The sequence below is a fragment of the Helianthus annuus genome, chromosome 11 (assembly GCF_002127325.2).
Source record: "Helianthus annuus cultivar XRQ/B chromosome 11, HanXRQr2.0-SUNRISE, whole genome shotgun sequence".
Lineage (NCBI taxonomy): Eukaryota > Viridiplantae > Streptophyta > Magnoliopsida > Asterales > Asteraceae > Helianthus > Helianthus annuus.
The window spans coordinates 9,456,541-9,474,928 of NC_035443.2; the positions used below are offsets into that span (position 1 = coordinate 9,456,541).

Consider the following 18,388-nt stretch of genomic DNA (forward strand, 5'->3'; position numbering starts at 1 on the left):
CCATTATTCTGTTAAGTACAGGGACTGAAATGGTTACGAGGTGGACTAAAATGATTACGAAAGTGAAACCACAGGGACTGAAATCGCAATTTTTAAACTAATGGACTGGAATAGTAATTTTTTACAAACCACATGAACGAAAACAGTAATTAACTCAAAAAAGCCAACCTATTTACGCTTGAAAATGAAAAATACATATAAAAAAAAACATAAATAAATAAAAAAAAAAAACAGAATCTCCTCAACACTTGCACGAACGACCGTCTGAAACAACTACAAGTTCCTCCTCGGTTTCTCCGTCGCCCACACGCGCCTTTTACATGTTCATCCGCCAACAACCTTAAAATCCCCAAAAACCCTTTATTCTGAGTTGGGTCTTAAACAGCAACTCTCCAGGTATGTATGTTTCCTAATCCCCAATTTGCCATGCAATTTCTCTGTATGATTATATACATTCAACTTCTTTTTTATCCCCCAAATTCATATTATATATTAATTCTACAATATAATTGCTATGATTCTGACTCAGATTATTACATGTTTGTTTGTTTTATGGTTTTAATTCTTTAGATCATACATCACTTGGCTTGGATGTTTTGTGTTTTCTCTTCCCAATTTTGTTCTTCTTTCTTTTTGGAGTTAATTACTGTTTTCGTCCCCGTGATTTGTCAAAAATCACTATTTCAGTCTATTAGTTTGAAAATTGCAATTTCAGTCCCTGTGGTTTCACTTTCGTAACCATTTCAATCCCTGTACTTAACAGAATAATGGATTGAAATGGTTACAAAAGTGAAACCACAGGGACTGAAATGGTTACGAAAGTGAAACCACAGGGACTGAAATCGCAACTTTTAAACTAATTGGCTGAAATAGTGATTTTTGACAAACCACAGGGACAAAAACAGTAATTAACTCTTTTTTTTGAGTTAATTACTGTTTTCGTCCGTTTGTCAAAAATCAAATAGTCCATTAGTTTAAAAATTGCGATTTCAGTCCCATTGGTTTCACTTTCGTAACCATTTCAGTCCATGTGGTTACACTTTCGTAACCATTTCAATCCATTATTCTGTTAAGTACAGGGACCGATGGTTACGAGGTGGACTGAAATGGTTACGAAGGTGAAACCACAGGGACTGAAATCACAATTTTTAAACTAATGGACTGAAATAATGATTTTTGACAAACCACATGGACGAAAACAGTAATTAACTCTTTTTTTTGTGTATATATGTGAAGCTACATTGTGGGATCTTATATAACACCAAAGGGCTTAATCTACAAGGCTGCCTATAAATTTTATAAATAGTATGTTTTAAGAAGAGGCTATATTACTTTTTGAGTCCCGTGTTTTAGTGGTTTTAACCACTTGAGTCCAAAATCAAAAAGTTTAACGCCCCGAATCCCTAACCGCTCATTTTATAACATTTTGAGTCCAATTTTGTTCATTTATAATGTTTTGAGTCCAATTTTGTTAGAAAAAATGGACTCAAAAGGTTAAAAATTCAACTCAAAAGGACTCAAATGGTTATAAAAAAGCGTCAGGGACTCAGGGCGTTAAACATTTTGATTTTGGACTCAAATAGTTAAAACCACTAAAACACTGTTACATAATAGAATAGCTTAATAGTCTAAGGACTACTTTTGTAATAGAATAGTAATAGAGGGACTAAAGTTGTAATGTGTGTAAGTGAGTTTGTTATGACAGTTAATAAAGACAACTGCCCACAAGCTAACAACCATGCTTGATTTGGGTTTTCCTTCCCTTTCTCTCTGTGTTCTCTCAATTCAGGCTAACAATTGGTATCAGAGCTACCCGATTCTCATCGGAGTTCATTGATTCCGGCTACCACCAGTATTCCGATCATCTTTTTCAGCGTATTCCTTCCAATTTCTTCAGCAATTCTTCGATTCGTTCAAAATTCTTATTCAATTCATTGATTCGAGGAGTGATCAGTTGTTGATCATTCTATTCCATATCATTAATCAGTTGCCTGATTCTTGATTCTTGTTTTCATTTCAACTCTACAAATTCCATTCATTCTTGCTAAATCAGTAATATGGCTACTCGAAATCAGGAAGTTGAACGTCTGGCAAAAGACATCAACCGAATAGACGCTTTTACAACACAAAATCAAGAAACGTTGATGAGTTTGAAAGCAGCCTTTGATCAGATGCAAGCAACGTTTTCAAAGATGGAACAACAAGGCACTTTGATTCCAAGAAATGAGGGGGATAGACTAAGTAGCAATCGTTTAACAAAGGTGGAATTTCCCAAGTTCAATGGTGATGATGTCGAAGGATGGTTGTATAAATGTGAACACTTCTTTTCAATCGATGATACCCCTGAGAAGTACAAAGTCAGATATGCTGCTGTCCATTTAGAGGGAAGAGCGTTGCAATGGCATCAAGGTTTTATGAAATCCACTGGGAAGCAGATTTGTGATGTGACTTGGGATGAGTACACAAGAAATGCATCAACAAGATTTGCAGCAACCTTAATAGAGGATGCCATGGGTGCATTGAAGGCACTGACACAGACAGGTGAGTTGGAAGACTATTGTGATGAATTTGATTTGTTGTTGAATAAGGTGACCCTGCCTGATGAATATACAATCAGTTTGTTCATTGAGGGCCTTAAACCAGAAATTAAGTGTCATGTACGAATGTTTAAGCCAAAAACATTAAGAGAAACATACTCTTTGGCAAGAATGCAAAATCAGTCCAATAAGATACTGGGTGTAGGGAGTAGTAATAGTGGTACAGGATACTCTAGCCACAAATACAGTTCTTCAAGAACTAACAATTTGACAAACATTGGGAAGCAACCTGTTTTGGCAACCCCTGTCAATACAGCTCCGTCCAATGCTATTGTACCAAAGAAAGTAAGTAATAAATACTTGGATGATAAAAGGGCCAAAGGTGAGTGTTTCTTTTGCAATGAGAAATATGTGGCAGGTCATAGTAGGGTTTGTAAAGGGAAAAAACAGTTGTTCTTAGTTGAGGTTGAGGAATATCAGGAGGGAAATGAGGATCAGTCAATAGAAGAGGAAGAACTGATTCCAGGTGTACCACAAATTTCATTAAATGCACTAATGGGAATCCCATCTTACTCAACTATGCAAGTAGTGGGTATGGTTGGAACAAGATATTTGTACATCTTGTTGGACAGTGGATCAACCCACAATTTCATGAGCAAAGCTTTGGCTCAGAAATTAAAGTGTCCCATAACACAAATTTCCAATGTGCAAGTGACAGTGGCTGATGGTAACAAAGTGGAGTGTGTTAACTTGTGTAAAGACTTTCAATGGGTCATGCAGGGAAATTGGTTTACAGCTGATATGATGGTCATTGATTTAGACAATTACGATATTGTGTTGGGCATACAATGGTTAGAGACATTGAATGACATAGTGTGGAATTTCAAGAATCTCACTATGAAATTTAATGTAGCTGGCCAAGATTTTGAGTTAAAAGGAGCAAAAAGGAACAATGTAAATCTATCTTCTATGGAGAAAATTACAAGTTTGATTCAAAATGAAGAGAAGATAGTACAAGCTCAGCTGTTCATGATTCAAGACTCAACTAGTTCTCAAAGCATGTATCAGCCAATAATTAGTAAAGGGCAAGAAAATGAAGAGTTGAATGAGTTGTTAAAAGAATATGAAGATATTTTTGATGTACCAAAAGGGCTGCCCCCTGCAAGACCATTTGATCACAGAATTGTGCTCAAGGATGAAAAGACCAATCTTAATTTGAAACCCTATAGATACCATAGTACTCAAAAAGATGTGATTGAACAAATGACTCAAGAGTTATTGGACTCAGGAGTAATTAGGCACAGCAACAGTTCATTTGCAGCTCCTGTGGTCCTTGTGAAGAAGAAAGATGGTTCATGGAGGATGTGTGTTGATTATAGGAGACTTAATGAAGCTACAGTGAAAGATGTCTTCCCTATTCCTCTCATTGAAGAACTGCTAGATGAGCTACAAGGGGCTGTAATCTTTTCAAAGTTAGACCTCAGATCAGGCTATCATCAGGTAAGAATGTATGAACCTGACATTCACAAGACTGCATTCAAAACTCATCAAGGCCATTATGAATTCCTGGTGTTACCTTTTGGTCTGACAAATGCTCCGGCCACATTCCAATCATTAATGAATGCTACCTTTAAAGAAGTTTTAAGGAAATGTGCATTAGTATTCTTTGATGATATATTAGTATACAGCAACAGTTGGGCCCAACACTTGGCTGATTTAAGGACTGTATTGGAATTAATGAGGCAAAATTCCTTAAAAGCAAAGAAGTCTAAGTGTTCATTTGCTGGTGAAAAGGTTGAATATTTGGGGCATATCATTACCAAAGAGGGGGTATCAACTGATCCTGCAAAGATTAAAGCAATACAAGAGTGGCCTGCACCTATCAATATCAAACAGTTAAGGGGATTTTTGGGCCTGGCAGGCTATTACAGGCGATTTATTAGGAATTTTGGATTGTTGGCTAGACCCTTGACTGATTTGTTAAAGAAGGAAGGATTCAAATGGGATGGGTTGGCACAAAAAGCTTTTGATCACATGAAACAGGTACTGAGTTCTCCACCTGTGTTAAAACTGCCTGATTTTTCAAAAACTTTTGTCATAGAAACAGATGCATCAACCAGGGGAATGGGGGCAGTTTTAATGCAAGAAGGACATCCTTTGTCCTTCATTAGCAAGGCTCTTTCTAATAGACAGCAAAGTCTATCTGTCTATGAGAAGGAATTACTTGCCATCATTATGGCAGTTAAGTATTGGCACCATTATTTGGTGACCAGACACTTTGTGATCAAAACTGATCATCAAAGTTTGAAACACTTGCTTGAACAAAAGATAGTCACCCCTTTACAGCAAAAGTGGCTGTCTAAGCTGCTGGGATATGACTATGAGATCTGTTATAAGAAGGGGGTAGAAAATGTAGTGGCGGATGCCTTGTCAAGGGTACAAGGTATGACATTGTTTGAGATAAGCATTAGTGCAGTGGATCCGGTATTATGGCCAAGAATTCAAGAAGCATGGCAAAAAGATTCCATCACCAAAGATTTAATTGACAAGTTACAACAGGGAATAGTGATTAAAAATAGAACTTGGGATGGAAAAATGTTGAAAAGAAAGAATAAGCTGTTGATAGCTGATGACAAGGAACTGAGAAAAGACATTATTACCCTTTACCATTCATCTCCTATGGGTGGCCATTCAGGGGTAATTCCTACCAATATAAAAATCAAGGAGTTGTTCTATTGGAAAGGGTGTGCTAAAGATGTGCAAAGGTTTGTGAAAGAATGTTCAGTTTGTCAAAGAGCTAAGAATGAAACAGTAGCTTATCCGGGACTACTGCAGCCTTTACCAGTTCCTAAAACCATTTTTAGTGACATATCAATGGATTTCATTTCTGGATTGCCTAGAATCCAGGGTAAAGACACAATCATGGTAATAGTGGACAGGTTTACTAAGTATGGTCACTTCATACCTTTAAGCCATCCCTATACAGCTGCTAAGGTAGCCAGTGTGTTTTTGGATAATATCTTTAAAATCCATGGGAATCCTGACACCATTGTGTCTGACAGGGATCCAGTGTTTATCAGTGCTTTCTGGCAAGAATTTATGAAACTCCAAGGGGTAAAATTGGCAATGTCTTCAGCCTATCATCCTCAGTCTGATGGACAGACAGAGGTACTGAATAGATGCCTGGAAGCTTATCTAAGAAGCATGTGTATGGATGCTCCTTTAACATGGGTCAAGTGGGTACCTCTTGCTCAATGGTGGTATAACACCTCTTGGCATTCTTCTATTAAAATGTCACCCTATGAAGCTTTGTTTGGAATCAAACCAAGTCTTCATATTCCTTACATACCTGGTGATACTTCCATAGCTGCTGTGGAAGAATTACATAGAGAAAGAGAAGCCATGATTCGGAAACTAAAGGTGAACTTAGAGTCTGCAAGAAACAGAATGAAACAATTTTCTGATGCCCACAGAACTGACAGAGAATTTCAGGTTGGAGAATGGGTCTATGTAAAACTGCACCCCTTTGCTCAGAATTCTTTAAGGAATCATCATAATAGAAAACTATCACCTAAGTATTTTGGGCCATTTTTGATCCTTCAACGGGTGGGGAAGGTAGCTTATAAGTTGGACCTACCAAACACTGCTCAAATTCATCATACCTTTCATGTTTCTTTACTAAAGAGGGCTCATGGATCAATTACACTTACTGCTGAACTACCACAAGGTCCAAGATTTGTGTTGCAGCCCAGAGCAGTGCTGGATAGACAGATGGTTAAGAGAGGAAACAAAGCAACTATGAAGGTTTTGGTTCATTGGGAAGGCCTGCCTGTAACTGAAGCTTCCTGGGAATTTTTGGAAGATATGCAGATCAGATTCCCTAATTTCACTTTTTGAGGTCAAAAAATCTTGATAAGGAGGGGGTAATTGTTACATAATAGAATAGCTTAATAGTCTAAGGACTACTTTTGTAATAGAATAGTAATAGAGGGACTAAAGTTGTAATGTGTGTAAGTGAGTTTGTTATGACAGTTAATAAAGACAACTGCCCACAAGCTAACAACCATGCTTGATTTGGGTTTTCCTTCCCTTTCTCTCTGTGTTCTCTCAATTCAGGCTAACACACAAGGACTCAGAAAGTAATTTACTCTATATTTTATCATCTTGAACTTTCATAGTTTTGACTATTTCTTATTGAGGTCAATGTGATATATACACACACACACACGCATATATAGGGTTAGGTTCATCAGAAAACTACTAAAACTTGAAAACCGAGAAAACTACTACTAATCAAATTTTTTTTATATATTTCTTTTTCTGTTTTTTAGTTATAAATTAGAGTAAGTTACGTTTTTGGTCCCTGTGGTAATATCACTTTTACTATATTAGCCCAAAATAAGAATTTTTAACATATCTGCCCCCATGGTCTCTATAACTAACCATTTTGGTCCCTAAGTCTAGAGATCATGGGGGCCAAAATGGTTAGTTTTAGAGGCCATGGGGGCAGATATGTTAAAAATTCTTATTTTGGGCTAATATAGTAAAAGTGATATAACCGCAGGGGCCAAAAACGTAATTTACTCTTTTTTTTAAATATATGTACTTTGCGAAGTTACATATATGTATCTCATTCGAGGTACATGTATGTAGTTTACAAGCTACATATATGTATCTCGCGACCTACATATAGGTTTTTGTTGCGGTTTTCTCAAAATTTTCTAGTATCTGTTAAGTTTTATAAACTCTTCTCTCTCTCTCTCTCTCTATATGTGTGTGTGTGTATGTGCGCGCGCGCGTTGTGTGCGTGTGGCTGCTTCATGATTCAGGTCAACTTGCTGCAAGCTCCTCAGTAAATAATACTAATTGGTAAATAGTATGAACTTGAACTAAAAATCGCACTATCACGTAAAATTGATGCTATAACCATAATAACTAACTGACAATATATAAATGAATACAAGAACTTGATGAGGTTCAACCAAATTCTGCCTACTTCCTCCAAAACCACCCACATATATGTTTCTTTAAGGAATATATCACAAAAAGGAAAAATAAATAAATAAATAAATACAACCTAAAGTTTGTTGCTTACTTTCTCCGTAACTCCTCCTTTTTTCTTTCATGCGCCTTTGACGTGAAACTATCTAAATGAGCAAAACGCAACAAATATCCACCTTGGAAAAACGCCAATATATCGAATCCCTCGGCCACCGTTTGTGTCTTCAAACGAGCCTTCGAATTTTCTCAATACTGTTCAAACTCTAAACAAGAATTCAACTTGATTGCAACCGATACTTTCGTCAGCATATCTGCATGATTCTTTATGGTACGGGTCTTCTGGACTCTTGTTCCACCTTCTTCCAAGTTCTATCGTACGAAATGACGTTAAAATGCGTTGTTCTTACATGATAAGTTTGGTTCTTTGCTACTTGCATATTTGTTCTTCGATGACATAACAACATTGAGCTTAAAATAAGGAGCGAGCATAGTTGTCAATAGCGATCGCTACAGCCTTTATAGCGAATAGCGTGGCGTATAGGTCCATGCTCGCCATGTGGTCTGTAGTGATAGATAGCGGCCTTTAATTTATTTTTTGTTTTTTAATATAAATAGCGATTAAATATAGCTATAAATAGCTGGATTTTAGGTTTTTGTTAAATGTACATGTAAAATAGCGTATATACCAGGGTATTTTGATATAATATGCATATAAATTTTTTAAATATTTTTTTCTAGTTTATCGCTATTTATAAAATAGCGCCTGCTATTTATCGCTATTCGCTATGTAGCATATTATCGCTATTTGTCGCTATTCGCTACTAGCAACATGCAGTCTTAATATTGTATTGTTCTCTGGATTATAAATTATTCTTGATCGGTGAAATTATCGATTTTCTAGGATTACAAGAGTAATTTGGACATGAGTGCATATGTAGTTGGTGTCTTGGCTCCTCTTCTACTCACTCTCGCCCTTCGGAACTTAAAAAAAGAAAAACGCCGAGGTTTGCCCGCTGATGTCAGCGGAGAACCGGGGTACGCGATCCGAAACTACCGGTTTACATCTCCGGTTGAAACCGCATGGGCCGGGATCGAAACTCTTGCAGATCTTTTTGAACAAGCATGCAAAAAGCACGGTGACAAGAATCTACTCGGAACGCGAAAAATAATTTCTAGAGAGACCGAAGTAAATCAAGACGGGAGATCATTTGAAAAGCTTCATTTAGGTGATTACGAGTGGATGACCTATGGTCAAGTGTATCAAGTTGTGTGTAATTTTGCATCGGGCCTCGTGCAAATCGGGCATAAATCGGGTGAACGTGTTGCAATCTTTGCAGATACACGGGAAGAATGGTTTATTGCATTGCAGGTAATTTATATTCACTCTGCCGTTAACTTAACAGTAAGATTTAGGCCTGTAAACTAACCGAACGTTCATGAACTGTTCGTGAACTTGTTCGGCGGGAAGTTCGTTTATGTTCATGAACGCCCGTGTATTTTCGTTCATTTATGTTTGTTTATTTACATTTGTTTATGTTTGTTCGTTTTAATTTAAATACATAAGTAGTTAGGGGAGGGTTCATTGGGGAACACTAAAAAAGTGGGGAACAGGGGAACACTCTTAAAAATTATACTTAACATGTTAAAAAAAAAATTTCTAATTTTTTTCGGCGCTTTTTCTTATAAATACAAGTAGAAACATTTTTAATAAAAAAAATCAAAAACTAAAAATATAAAAAAATGTTTAAAAAACAGTTATATCTTATAGAATTAACTTAACATGTTAAAAATCATTTTTTAAAAAAAAAATTTCAGCGCTTTTCTTTATAAAAAGGAGGAGAAACTGGTCGAATAAAAAAATAATTTTTCTAAAAAAAAAATTAGCCTTTTTTTAATTGTTTTTTTTAATATTTTAAGTTTTTGATTTTTTTTATTAAAAATGCTTCTACAGGTATATATAAGGAGAAGCGCCGAAAAAGATTTTTAAAAAATTAATTTTTAATATGTTAAGTTAAATTTTTAAGAGTGTCCCCGGTTCCCCACTTTGTTAGTGTTCCTCAGTGAACCTCACACTAAGTAGTTATATTTATTTAAATATTAACTTTCTAACTACTTATATAAATATAACTAATTGGTAATTGGGCTTTTTAGTAATAAGAATGGGTTATCCAATGGAATTTATCGTAATTAATCACTAATTTATATAAAAAATTACTTTATGTTCGTTTATGTTTAGACATTTGTGTTCATTTATGTTTGTTCAATTATGTTCATTTGTATTATTAAATTATGTCCGTTTAAGTTTGTTTGTTTATGTTCGTTTACGTTCGTGAACTTTTCGTTTAGTTTTTAAACAAATGAACATAAACGAACACATCCATTTTCTTAATAAACGAACATGGACAAAAAAATGTGTCCGATTATATGTTCGTGTTCGTTCGGTTCATTTACAGGGCTAGTAAGATTTCTCGAGTTGTGAAGTGTTGTAACTAATAATCTTATATTGTCAATCAGGCGTGTTTCAGGCGCAACGTCACCGTTGTGACCATGTATGCATCTTTGGGAGAAGAAGCCATTTGCCACTCATTAAACGAGGTACGTTTTTTTTATGAGGACAAGTTGTATAAAATCTGAATAATACAACCGTTTGATTACGTTTTAAGTTGTTTTACAGACGGAGGTTACTACCGTAATTTGTGGAAACAAAGAGCTGAAGAAGCTTATAGATATAAGCGGACAAATAGACACAGTACAACGCGTAATATGCATGGACGACGAAGTATATTCAAGTCCTTTCTTAACTGACGGAAGCAGCAGTTGGAAAATCTTTCCGTTTTCCGAAGTAGAAGAAATCGGTAGAGAGAACGCTGTTGAAGCAGATCTACCACTCCCTGCTGATGTGGCGGTGGTTATGTATACTAGCGGAAGTACCGGCTTGCCTAAGGTTAGTAGAAAATTACGATAGCTAGTATTTTGGTTGGTCATTTTAGTAGTTTATTAACTTAATTACATAACATTATAATTTATAGGATTAGGATCAAATACAAAGGATCCTAATTGTAAGAAGTGTAAGAAGGATTTATAGAGTGACAAGTGTCCAATAACCTAAAAAAACCCACTACACAAAAAAACCCCACTACAAAAAAAAAAAAAAAAAAAAAAAAAAACCTTAAACATCCACCACCACCAAAAACCTAAACCCCCCCCCCCCACATCACCCACCCTAAAATATATATATATATATATATATATATATATATATATATATATATTTTTTGCCAAGGGGGTGGGGGTTTAGGTTTTTGGGTGGGGGTGGGTGTCTAGTTTTTTTTAGTTTTTTTTTTTTAGGTTTTTGGGGGATGGGGGGGGGTAGGTTTTTTTTAGGTTTTCGGGGGGTGAGGGGGGGGGGGGGTTTAGGTTTTTTGGGGGTTTTTTGGTGAGGTATAGTTTTTTTTTTGTTTTTTTTGCCGGGGGGGTGGGGGGTGGGGTGGGGGGTTTAGGTTTTTGGGTGGGGGTGGGGGGGGGGGGGTTAGGTTTTTGGGTGGTTGTGGGGTGGGGTGGGGGTGGGTGTTTAGGTTTTTGGTGGTGATGTAGTGGGTTTAGTTTTAGGTCATTGGACACTTGTCACTCTATAAATCCTTCTTACAAGTAGAAGCCTTTGTAGAATAACTTGACCCATAATTTATAAATATATATGTTGTTTCGCTTTGTGCAGGGTGTTATGATGACACATGGCAATGTTTTAGCTACCGTTTCCGCTGTAATGACCATTGTGCCGGGCCTTGGAGGCAACGATGTTTATTTAGCCTACTTACCACTGGCACATATTCTTGAACTTGCAGCCGAGGTATACCAACTCTTTAAAAAATATGATGTATTTTTAAAAAGAGTTAACTGCCATTTTCGTCCCTGTGGTTTGTCCAACTATGTCAGTCAGTGGCGAAGCTTGAGATTTCTGACCGTGGGGTCGAAAACATATATACCAAAAATTTCTATAAAAACGGGGGGCCAAAAACGTATATACCAAAAAATTTCTATACGAAAACTAGATACTCTCCACTAATGAGCGAAAAGTTCGGGGGGTCGGCCGCCCCCTCCCGCCCTCACAAAGCTGCGCCCTTGATGTCAGTCCAGGCCAAATTTAAATTTGTACCATTTCTGTACCTGACATTCTTGAAACATGCCAGTTCCGTCCAAAAAACTAACGTCTGTTAAAACCTGCTTATTAATGAAGTGTAAAACCCTCATTTTCCATTTTTTATTTTCCCTATATTAAACCCTATTAAAATCCCACCCCTTTTAATCCTTTCTTTTAAACCCTATTAATAGGGTTTAAGAAAAAAAGGGAAAATAAAAAAAAGGATAAAGGACGTTTTTACCCTTCATTAAACGGCAGGTTTTAACAGACGATAAGTTTTCGACGGAACTGACATGTTTCAAGAATGTCAGGGACGGAAATGGTACAAAAATGAAATTTGACATGGACGGGCATAATTGGACAAACCATAGGGTTGAAAATGGCAGTTAACTCTTACAAAAAATATTATAATATAATTAACGTATATACTGATGTTTGTGTAAATTTTATTTTTCATGTTACAGAATTTAATAGCGGCTGTAGGAAGTTCGATAGGTTATGGATCTCCTTTAACTCTTACGGATACATCAAGCAAGATTAAGAGGGGCACAAAGGGCGATGCGTCTGTTTTAAGACCAACGTTAATGGCAGCTGTTCCGGCTATTCTTGATCGTGTCAGAGACGGCGTGAGGAAAAAGGTTGGTTGAAGTTCCACGCGTATATAGTATTATCACTCTGATATCACTACCTTTTTATGTCCTTTTAAAAAAGAGTAAAGTACACCGATGGTCCCTGTGGTTTACCAAAGTTTTGGATTTGGTCCCTAGCTTTAGGGCTGTAAACGAACCGAACGAACACGAACAAGGCCTTGTTCGTGTTCGTTCGTTAAGGAAATAAATGTGTTCACGAACGGTTCATGAACACTTACCGAACGGGATTTTATGTTCGTGTTCGTTCATTAAGGAAATGAGCGTGTTCGTGAACGGTTCACGAACAAAAACGAACACAAATAAATTTGGCGAACGCGGCGAAGGATAAAGATAGATGGCCCAGAGAGTAGCACTCGAACTTGAATCCCTTATTGTGGAACAGAGGTTGATCGTATTCGACGATGTAAATAATGAGAAATGAAAGGGAAATGGTGCATAAACAAGGTAAAAGTAGGTTTGCTAGTTTAATTGTTAGGGTAATAAAATAAATAAAAGTTTAATAATATAAATGTACAAATAAAATATAAGAAAGTACAAAGATCTTCAATTAAAACACAAACATACGAACATAAACGAACGCAAATCAACGAATGTTCACGAACACCTTACCGAACGTTCGCGAACACAATCGAACGAACGAGACCTCTGTTCATGTTCGTTCATTTAACTAATCGAACGAAATTTCTTGTTCATGTTCGTTCGTTTATTAAACGAACGAACATAGACGAACTTCCCGCCAAACGGTTCATGAACTGTTCGCTGAACGTTCGGTTCGTTTACAACCCTACCTAGCTTTCCAAAAGTACACCGATGACCGATCGTCCCTGTGGTTTGCACTTTGTAACGCATTTAGTCCCCAACTTTTTCCAAAAGTACATGGATGGTCCCTGTGGTTTGCACTTTGTAATGCATCGAGTCCCTAAGTTGTACACTTGGACATGCTAAAAACTTTAGATTTGTTGGCTGGGGACTAAATGCGTTACAAAGTGCAAACCACAGGGACCATCCCTATCTTTCCAAAAGTACACCGATCGTCCATGTGGTTTGCACTTTGTAACGCATTTAGTCCCCAACTTTTTTCCAAAAGTACATGGATGGTCCCTGTGGTTTGCACTTTGTAATGCATCTAGTCCCTAAGTTGGACATGCTAAAAACTTTAGATTTGTTGGCTGGGGACTAAATGCGTTACAAAGTGCAAACCACAGGGACCATCTGTGTACATTTGGAAGACCAAATCCAAAATTTTGTAAACCACAGGGACCATCCGTGTACTTTACTCTTTAAAAAAAGCTCGGTACTTGCAGCCAAGGTAGAAAATTTGTATGAAATTTGGCTGAATATTTTCAGGTAGATTCGGCAGGTGGGCTATCAAAGACGTTGTTTAATTTAGCGTATAATCGTCGGTTGTCTGCAATTAATGGAAGTTGGCTTGGGGCATGGGGTTTAGAAAAGCTTCTATGGAATTATTTAGTATTTAGAAAGGTTCGAGCCATTTTAGGGGGTCGTATCCGCTTTATTCTGTCCGGTGGAGCCCCGTTGTCTGCTGATACCCAAAGATTTATCAACATTTGTTTTGGGTTAGTACTAACAATTTCTAATTGATCATTTATACTATATGTTTTTTTTTTTTTTTTTTTTTTTTTTCATGATATTACCGTGTTTTTATGTGGACGATTACCAGTGCTCCAATAGGTCAAGGTTATGGTCTTACGGAGACGTGTGCCGGTGGGACTTTTTCGGAGTATGATGATACATCCGTTGGTCGTGTTGGTGCACCCCTTCCTTGCTCCTATATCAAGGTATCCATTTGAACACACACACACACATATAATTTTGGTACTTTGGACACTTTTGGTTGACTTTTGAGTTGAGTAAAGTACACGGATGGTCCCTGTGGTTTACCAAAATGTTGGATTTGGTCTCTAGCTTTCCAACAGTACACGGATGGTCCCTATAGTTTGCACTTTGTAATGCATTGAGTCCCCAACTTTGCCAAAAGTCACATGGATGGTCCTTGTGGTTTGCACTTTATGACGCATTTAGTCCCTAACTTGGACCTGCTGAATCCTTTGGATTTTTTTGTTGGTTGGGGACTAATTGCGTTACAAAATGCAAACCATATGGACCATCCGTGTACTTTTGAAAAGCTAGGGACCAAATCCAAAATTTTGGTAAACCATAGGGACCATCGGTGTACTTTACTTCTAAAATTTTGATTTATTGAAACGTTAATTTATCTGGCTACATGTAGTATATATTATTGTATATAAAGCATTTCACCTTGTATGTTCTCGATCAATTTTGTTGCATTTAATCTTTGGTTGTATTACTTTTCTGCAGTTAATAAATTGGCCCGAAGGTGGTTACTTAACCAGCGATTCACCTATGCCTCGTGGAGAAATAGTGATCGGTGGGCCAAATGTTACTCTTGGATACTTCAAAAATGACGAAAAAACGAAGGAAGTATACAAAGTAATCTTCCTCTTTTAATGCTAAATGCTTTATATTCTGCGAGAGTCGTGCAGAAAATGTTGCCACCTCTTATGCAACTTTTGGGGCAATTTCATATATACACCTACAAACTTGCAAAATATCATATATAACCTGACAAAGTAGTTGCAATATCATATATAACCTTACAAAGTAGTTGCAATATCATATACACCCAATTTATTAAAAACAATATAATAAATGACAATTTTACCCTTAATTTTTCTAAAACTTTGAAATCTCAGCTATGACCTTTAACTTCAAATATTATATTTACTTATTTCTAGCATAATGTATTTAGCTTAAATGTTATATATGGAGTATGCTACTGTTGGGGAAGGTTTAAATGAGAACGCTAAATATTGTGAGAACCGTGATATTAAACATAAAGATTTTTGTGTTTTATTGATGTGAATTAGCAGAATACATAAGGAGTATAAATAGAGATGATTACAGGTAAATATAGGTAAATATGAAAATCTCTATTCTAAAGCTAAGCATAAATCTTGGCTAACATTATTCTAATTATCATAAGTCTCAGCTGATTGTTAGGGCTGATTATTAGTCTAATACGTGAGAACAAATGAAAAAACCGCGAGAACTTTGTCAAAAACAATTCAAATTCAATTTTTTTTTCTACACTTATTATTATTATTCGAATACAATGTTAGAAATTTAATTTACACGTTTAAATTTACGTGAATTCGTAAATAAAGAAAATTTACACATGTGTAAGTTTGCCATTTACACATGTGTAAATCTGTTATATTTACACGTGTAAAAAATCTAAAAAGAGTGATTTTGAAAGAAGAAGTGAATTATTTGATGTTGTAAATTCTTTTTTTGATGTTGTATCTTAATTACAATGAGGTTTGTATTAAAAAATTGGTTTTGATTGATTTTTTCATTAGTTCTCACGGTTCTCGCAATATTTAGCGTTCTCAAGATAACCCTCCCCTACTACTGTTTATGCGTAAAAATAAAAAAAATAAAATAAAAAAGGGTAAAAAATAAATTTAAGCTAAAAATGTATTATATAAAAATATGAAGTTAAAAAGTTGAGCATTTATGAAAACTTGAAGTTAAAAAAACATGGGTAAAATTATCATTTATTAGATTGTTTTTAATAAATTGGGTATATATGATATTTTACCTATTTTGTAAGGGCATATATGATATTTTTAGTTTTGGTTGGGTATATATGAAGTTTTTAAAGTTTGTGAGGGTATATATGAAATTAATCCTAACTTTTAACTTTGTTGGTGCATAAAGGTTGATGAGAGAGGCTTGAGGTGGTTCTACACCGGTGATATCGGACAATTCCATAAAGACGGTTGCCTTGAGATAATCGATCGTAAAAAGGATATCGTTAAACTTCAACATGGAGAATATGTTTCTCTAGGAAAGGTACATATTCTTTTACAGATTTGTTCTTTTTTCTAATTTTATGAGTAAATTGTATTTTATGTCCTTAAGTTTGAGCAAAATTGCATGCGCTGTCCTTTAACTAACGAAATTACATTGGATGTCCTTTATGTTACAGTTTCTCATCATGCGGTGTCCTTTTGCCCCAACCCGGTTAAATTTTTCTGTTAACTCTTAACACGTGCCACTTACATGAGAGCATAATGGTCATTTTCACTTAATAACTAAAACAAAAAAAATAAAAATTACCCGTGAAACTTCAAGAGGAAGATATATTTTAAGTGAAAGTGACCATTAGACCCTCATGTGAGTGGCACATATTTAGAGTTAACACAAAAAATAAGTTGGTTAGGGTAAAACTGTAAAAGGACACCACATGATGAGAAACTGTAACATAAAGGACATCCACTGTAATTTCGGGAGTTAAAGAAACACGCCAGCAATACTCAAACTTAAAGGACGTAAAATGCAATTTGCCCTATTTTCTCTTTATAAATTAATACATTATTCTTACAGGTCGAGGCGGTTCTGAGTGTTAGCCCTTACGTCGATAACATCATGGTGTACGCCAATTCATTCCACAGTTACTGCGTTGCCATTGTGGTCGCTTCACAATCTGCGTTAGAATCGTGGGCTTTGCAGAAAGGTATCAAGGTTGTCGATTTCGCAAGTTTGTGTGAAATGTCGGAAACCGTGAAGGAAGTTTATGGTTCCCTGGTGAAGGTAAGTGTATATACTATTATATGGGTCAAGTTATTCTACAAATGATTCTAATTGTAAAAAGTGTAAGAAGGATTTATAGAGTGACAAGTGTCCAATAACCTAAAACTAAACCCACATATCACCACCAAAAACCTAAACACCAACCCCCACCCCACCCCACCACCACCCAAAAACCTAACCCCCCCCCCCCCCCAACCCCCCCAACACACACCCCCCAAAAACCTAAAAAAAAATCTAAAAAAAACTAAACACCCACCCCCACCCCCACCCAAAAACCTAAACCCCCACCCCCCACCCCCTCGGCAAAAAAAAAAAAAATTTTTTTTTTTTTTTTTTTTTTTTTTTTTTTTTTTAGGGTGGGTGATGTGGGGGTGGGGGTTTAGGTTTTTGGTGGTGGTGGATGTTTAAGGTTTTTTTTTTTTTTTTTTTTTTTTTGTAGTGGGGTTTTTTTGTGTAGTGGGTTTTTTTTAGGTTATTGGACACTTGTCACTCTATAAATCCTTCTTACACTTCTTACAATTAGGATCCTTTGTATTTGATCCTAATCCACTATTATAGTATTATGGATTTACGGAGAGGATCATGAGAAAACTAAAAAACTACCAAAAAAACCTAAAAAACACACCATTTTTTTTTTTATTAAAAATCGCGATTTTTAATGTATAAAAAATTTAACAAAAATTAGTACTGCACATGTGCATTATATGTATATATGTTGTACATGCAATTTAGCCTTAGTACTATTTTTTAAATATTTTTTATATATACTAATAATCCCGGAATTTAATAAAAAAGTTGTAAAAAATGATAATTTTGGTGTGTTTTTTAAACTTTTCTTGGTAGTTTTTTAATTTTCTCATTTAAACTAGTTTTCTCATGATCCGTCCTTTATATATGTACATAAAGTTGCAGTAGATGTCACATTTGATCCAACAAAAAAAAAAAAAACATTTACAGGCTGCAAAAACGGGGCGATTGGAGAAGTTTGAGATTCCGGCGAAGATCAAGCTGCTTCCGGACGCATGGACTCCTGAATCAGGACTGGTGACTGCAGCACTAAAGCTCAAAAGAGACATTATCAGAAAGACTTTCTCAGATGAGCTGGCAAAGTTTTATCTTTCTTGATTGATGGCGTAAACGATACGATCGTCTAAATAGTTTGTTTATGTACTAGTTTTGTTTTTCCCCTATCTATTAATTCAACTGAATTTTGTTAGTTTTATCTGCTCAGTTTTGCTATCCATATTCATCATGAAGTAGGGTGGACAGAAATATTTGGCCACATCTCATAAAATACCAATGTACTTTAACATTTGTATCGTTTTAGTCGTTGTACTTAGTTTGTTCTCATTTGTGGTTTACGTTTCGATTTGGGTCTGATTTTGTGTGTTTTAATCGGTAAGGAACTGGGGTGGTGGGTAGGG

General features: G+C 36.0%; 1 protein-coding gene across 2 annotated transcripts; it reads left to right on the forward strand.

Annotated features, from left to right (window-relative positions):
* The first annotated feature begins 235 nt into the window (after window positions 1-235).
* Window positions 236-18,325, forward strand: LOC110889498 (long chain acyl-CoA synthetase 9, chloroplastic). 2 transcript variants are annotated; one of them, XM_022137033.2, is made up of 12 exons: window positions 236-396; window positions 8,440-8,907; window positions 10,053-10,133; window positions 10,213-10,482; window positions 11,254-11,385; window positions 12,141-12,314; window positions 13,674-13,903; window positions 14,008-14,125; window positions 14,667-14,798; window positions 16,089-16,223; window positions 16,758-16,964; window positions 17,922-18,323. In XM_022137033.2, the coding sequence occupies exons 2-12, from the start codon at window positions 8,461-8,463 to the stop codon at window positions 18,087-18,089; spliced, it is 2,094 nt and encodes a 697-aa protein (XP_021992725.1). In that variant the 5' UTR covers window positions 236-396; window positions 8,440-8,460; the 3' UTR covers window positions 18,090-18,323. The 2 variants fall into 2 exon arrangements, with proteins under 2 accessions (XP_021992725.1, XP_035835469.1); XM_035979576.1 differs by lacking the exon at window positions 236-396 and adding an exon at window positions 7,672-7,866 and having other exon boundaries at window positions 17,922-18,325.
* Window positions 18,326-18,388: the final 63 nt, after the last annotated feature.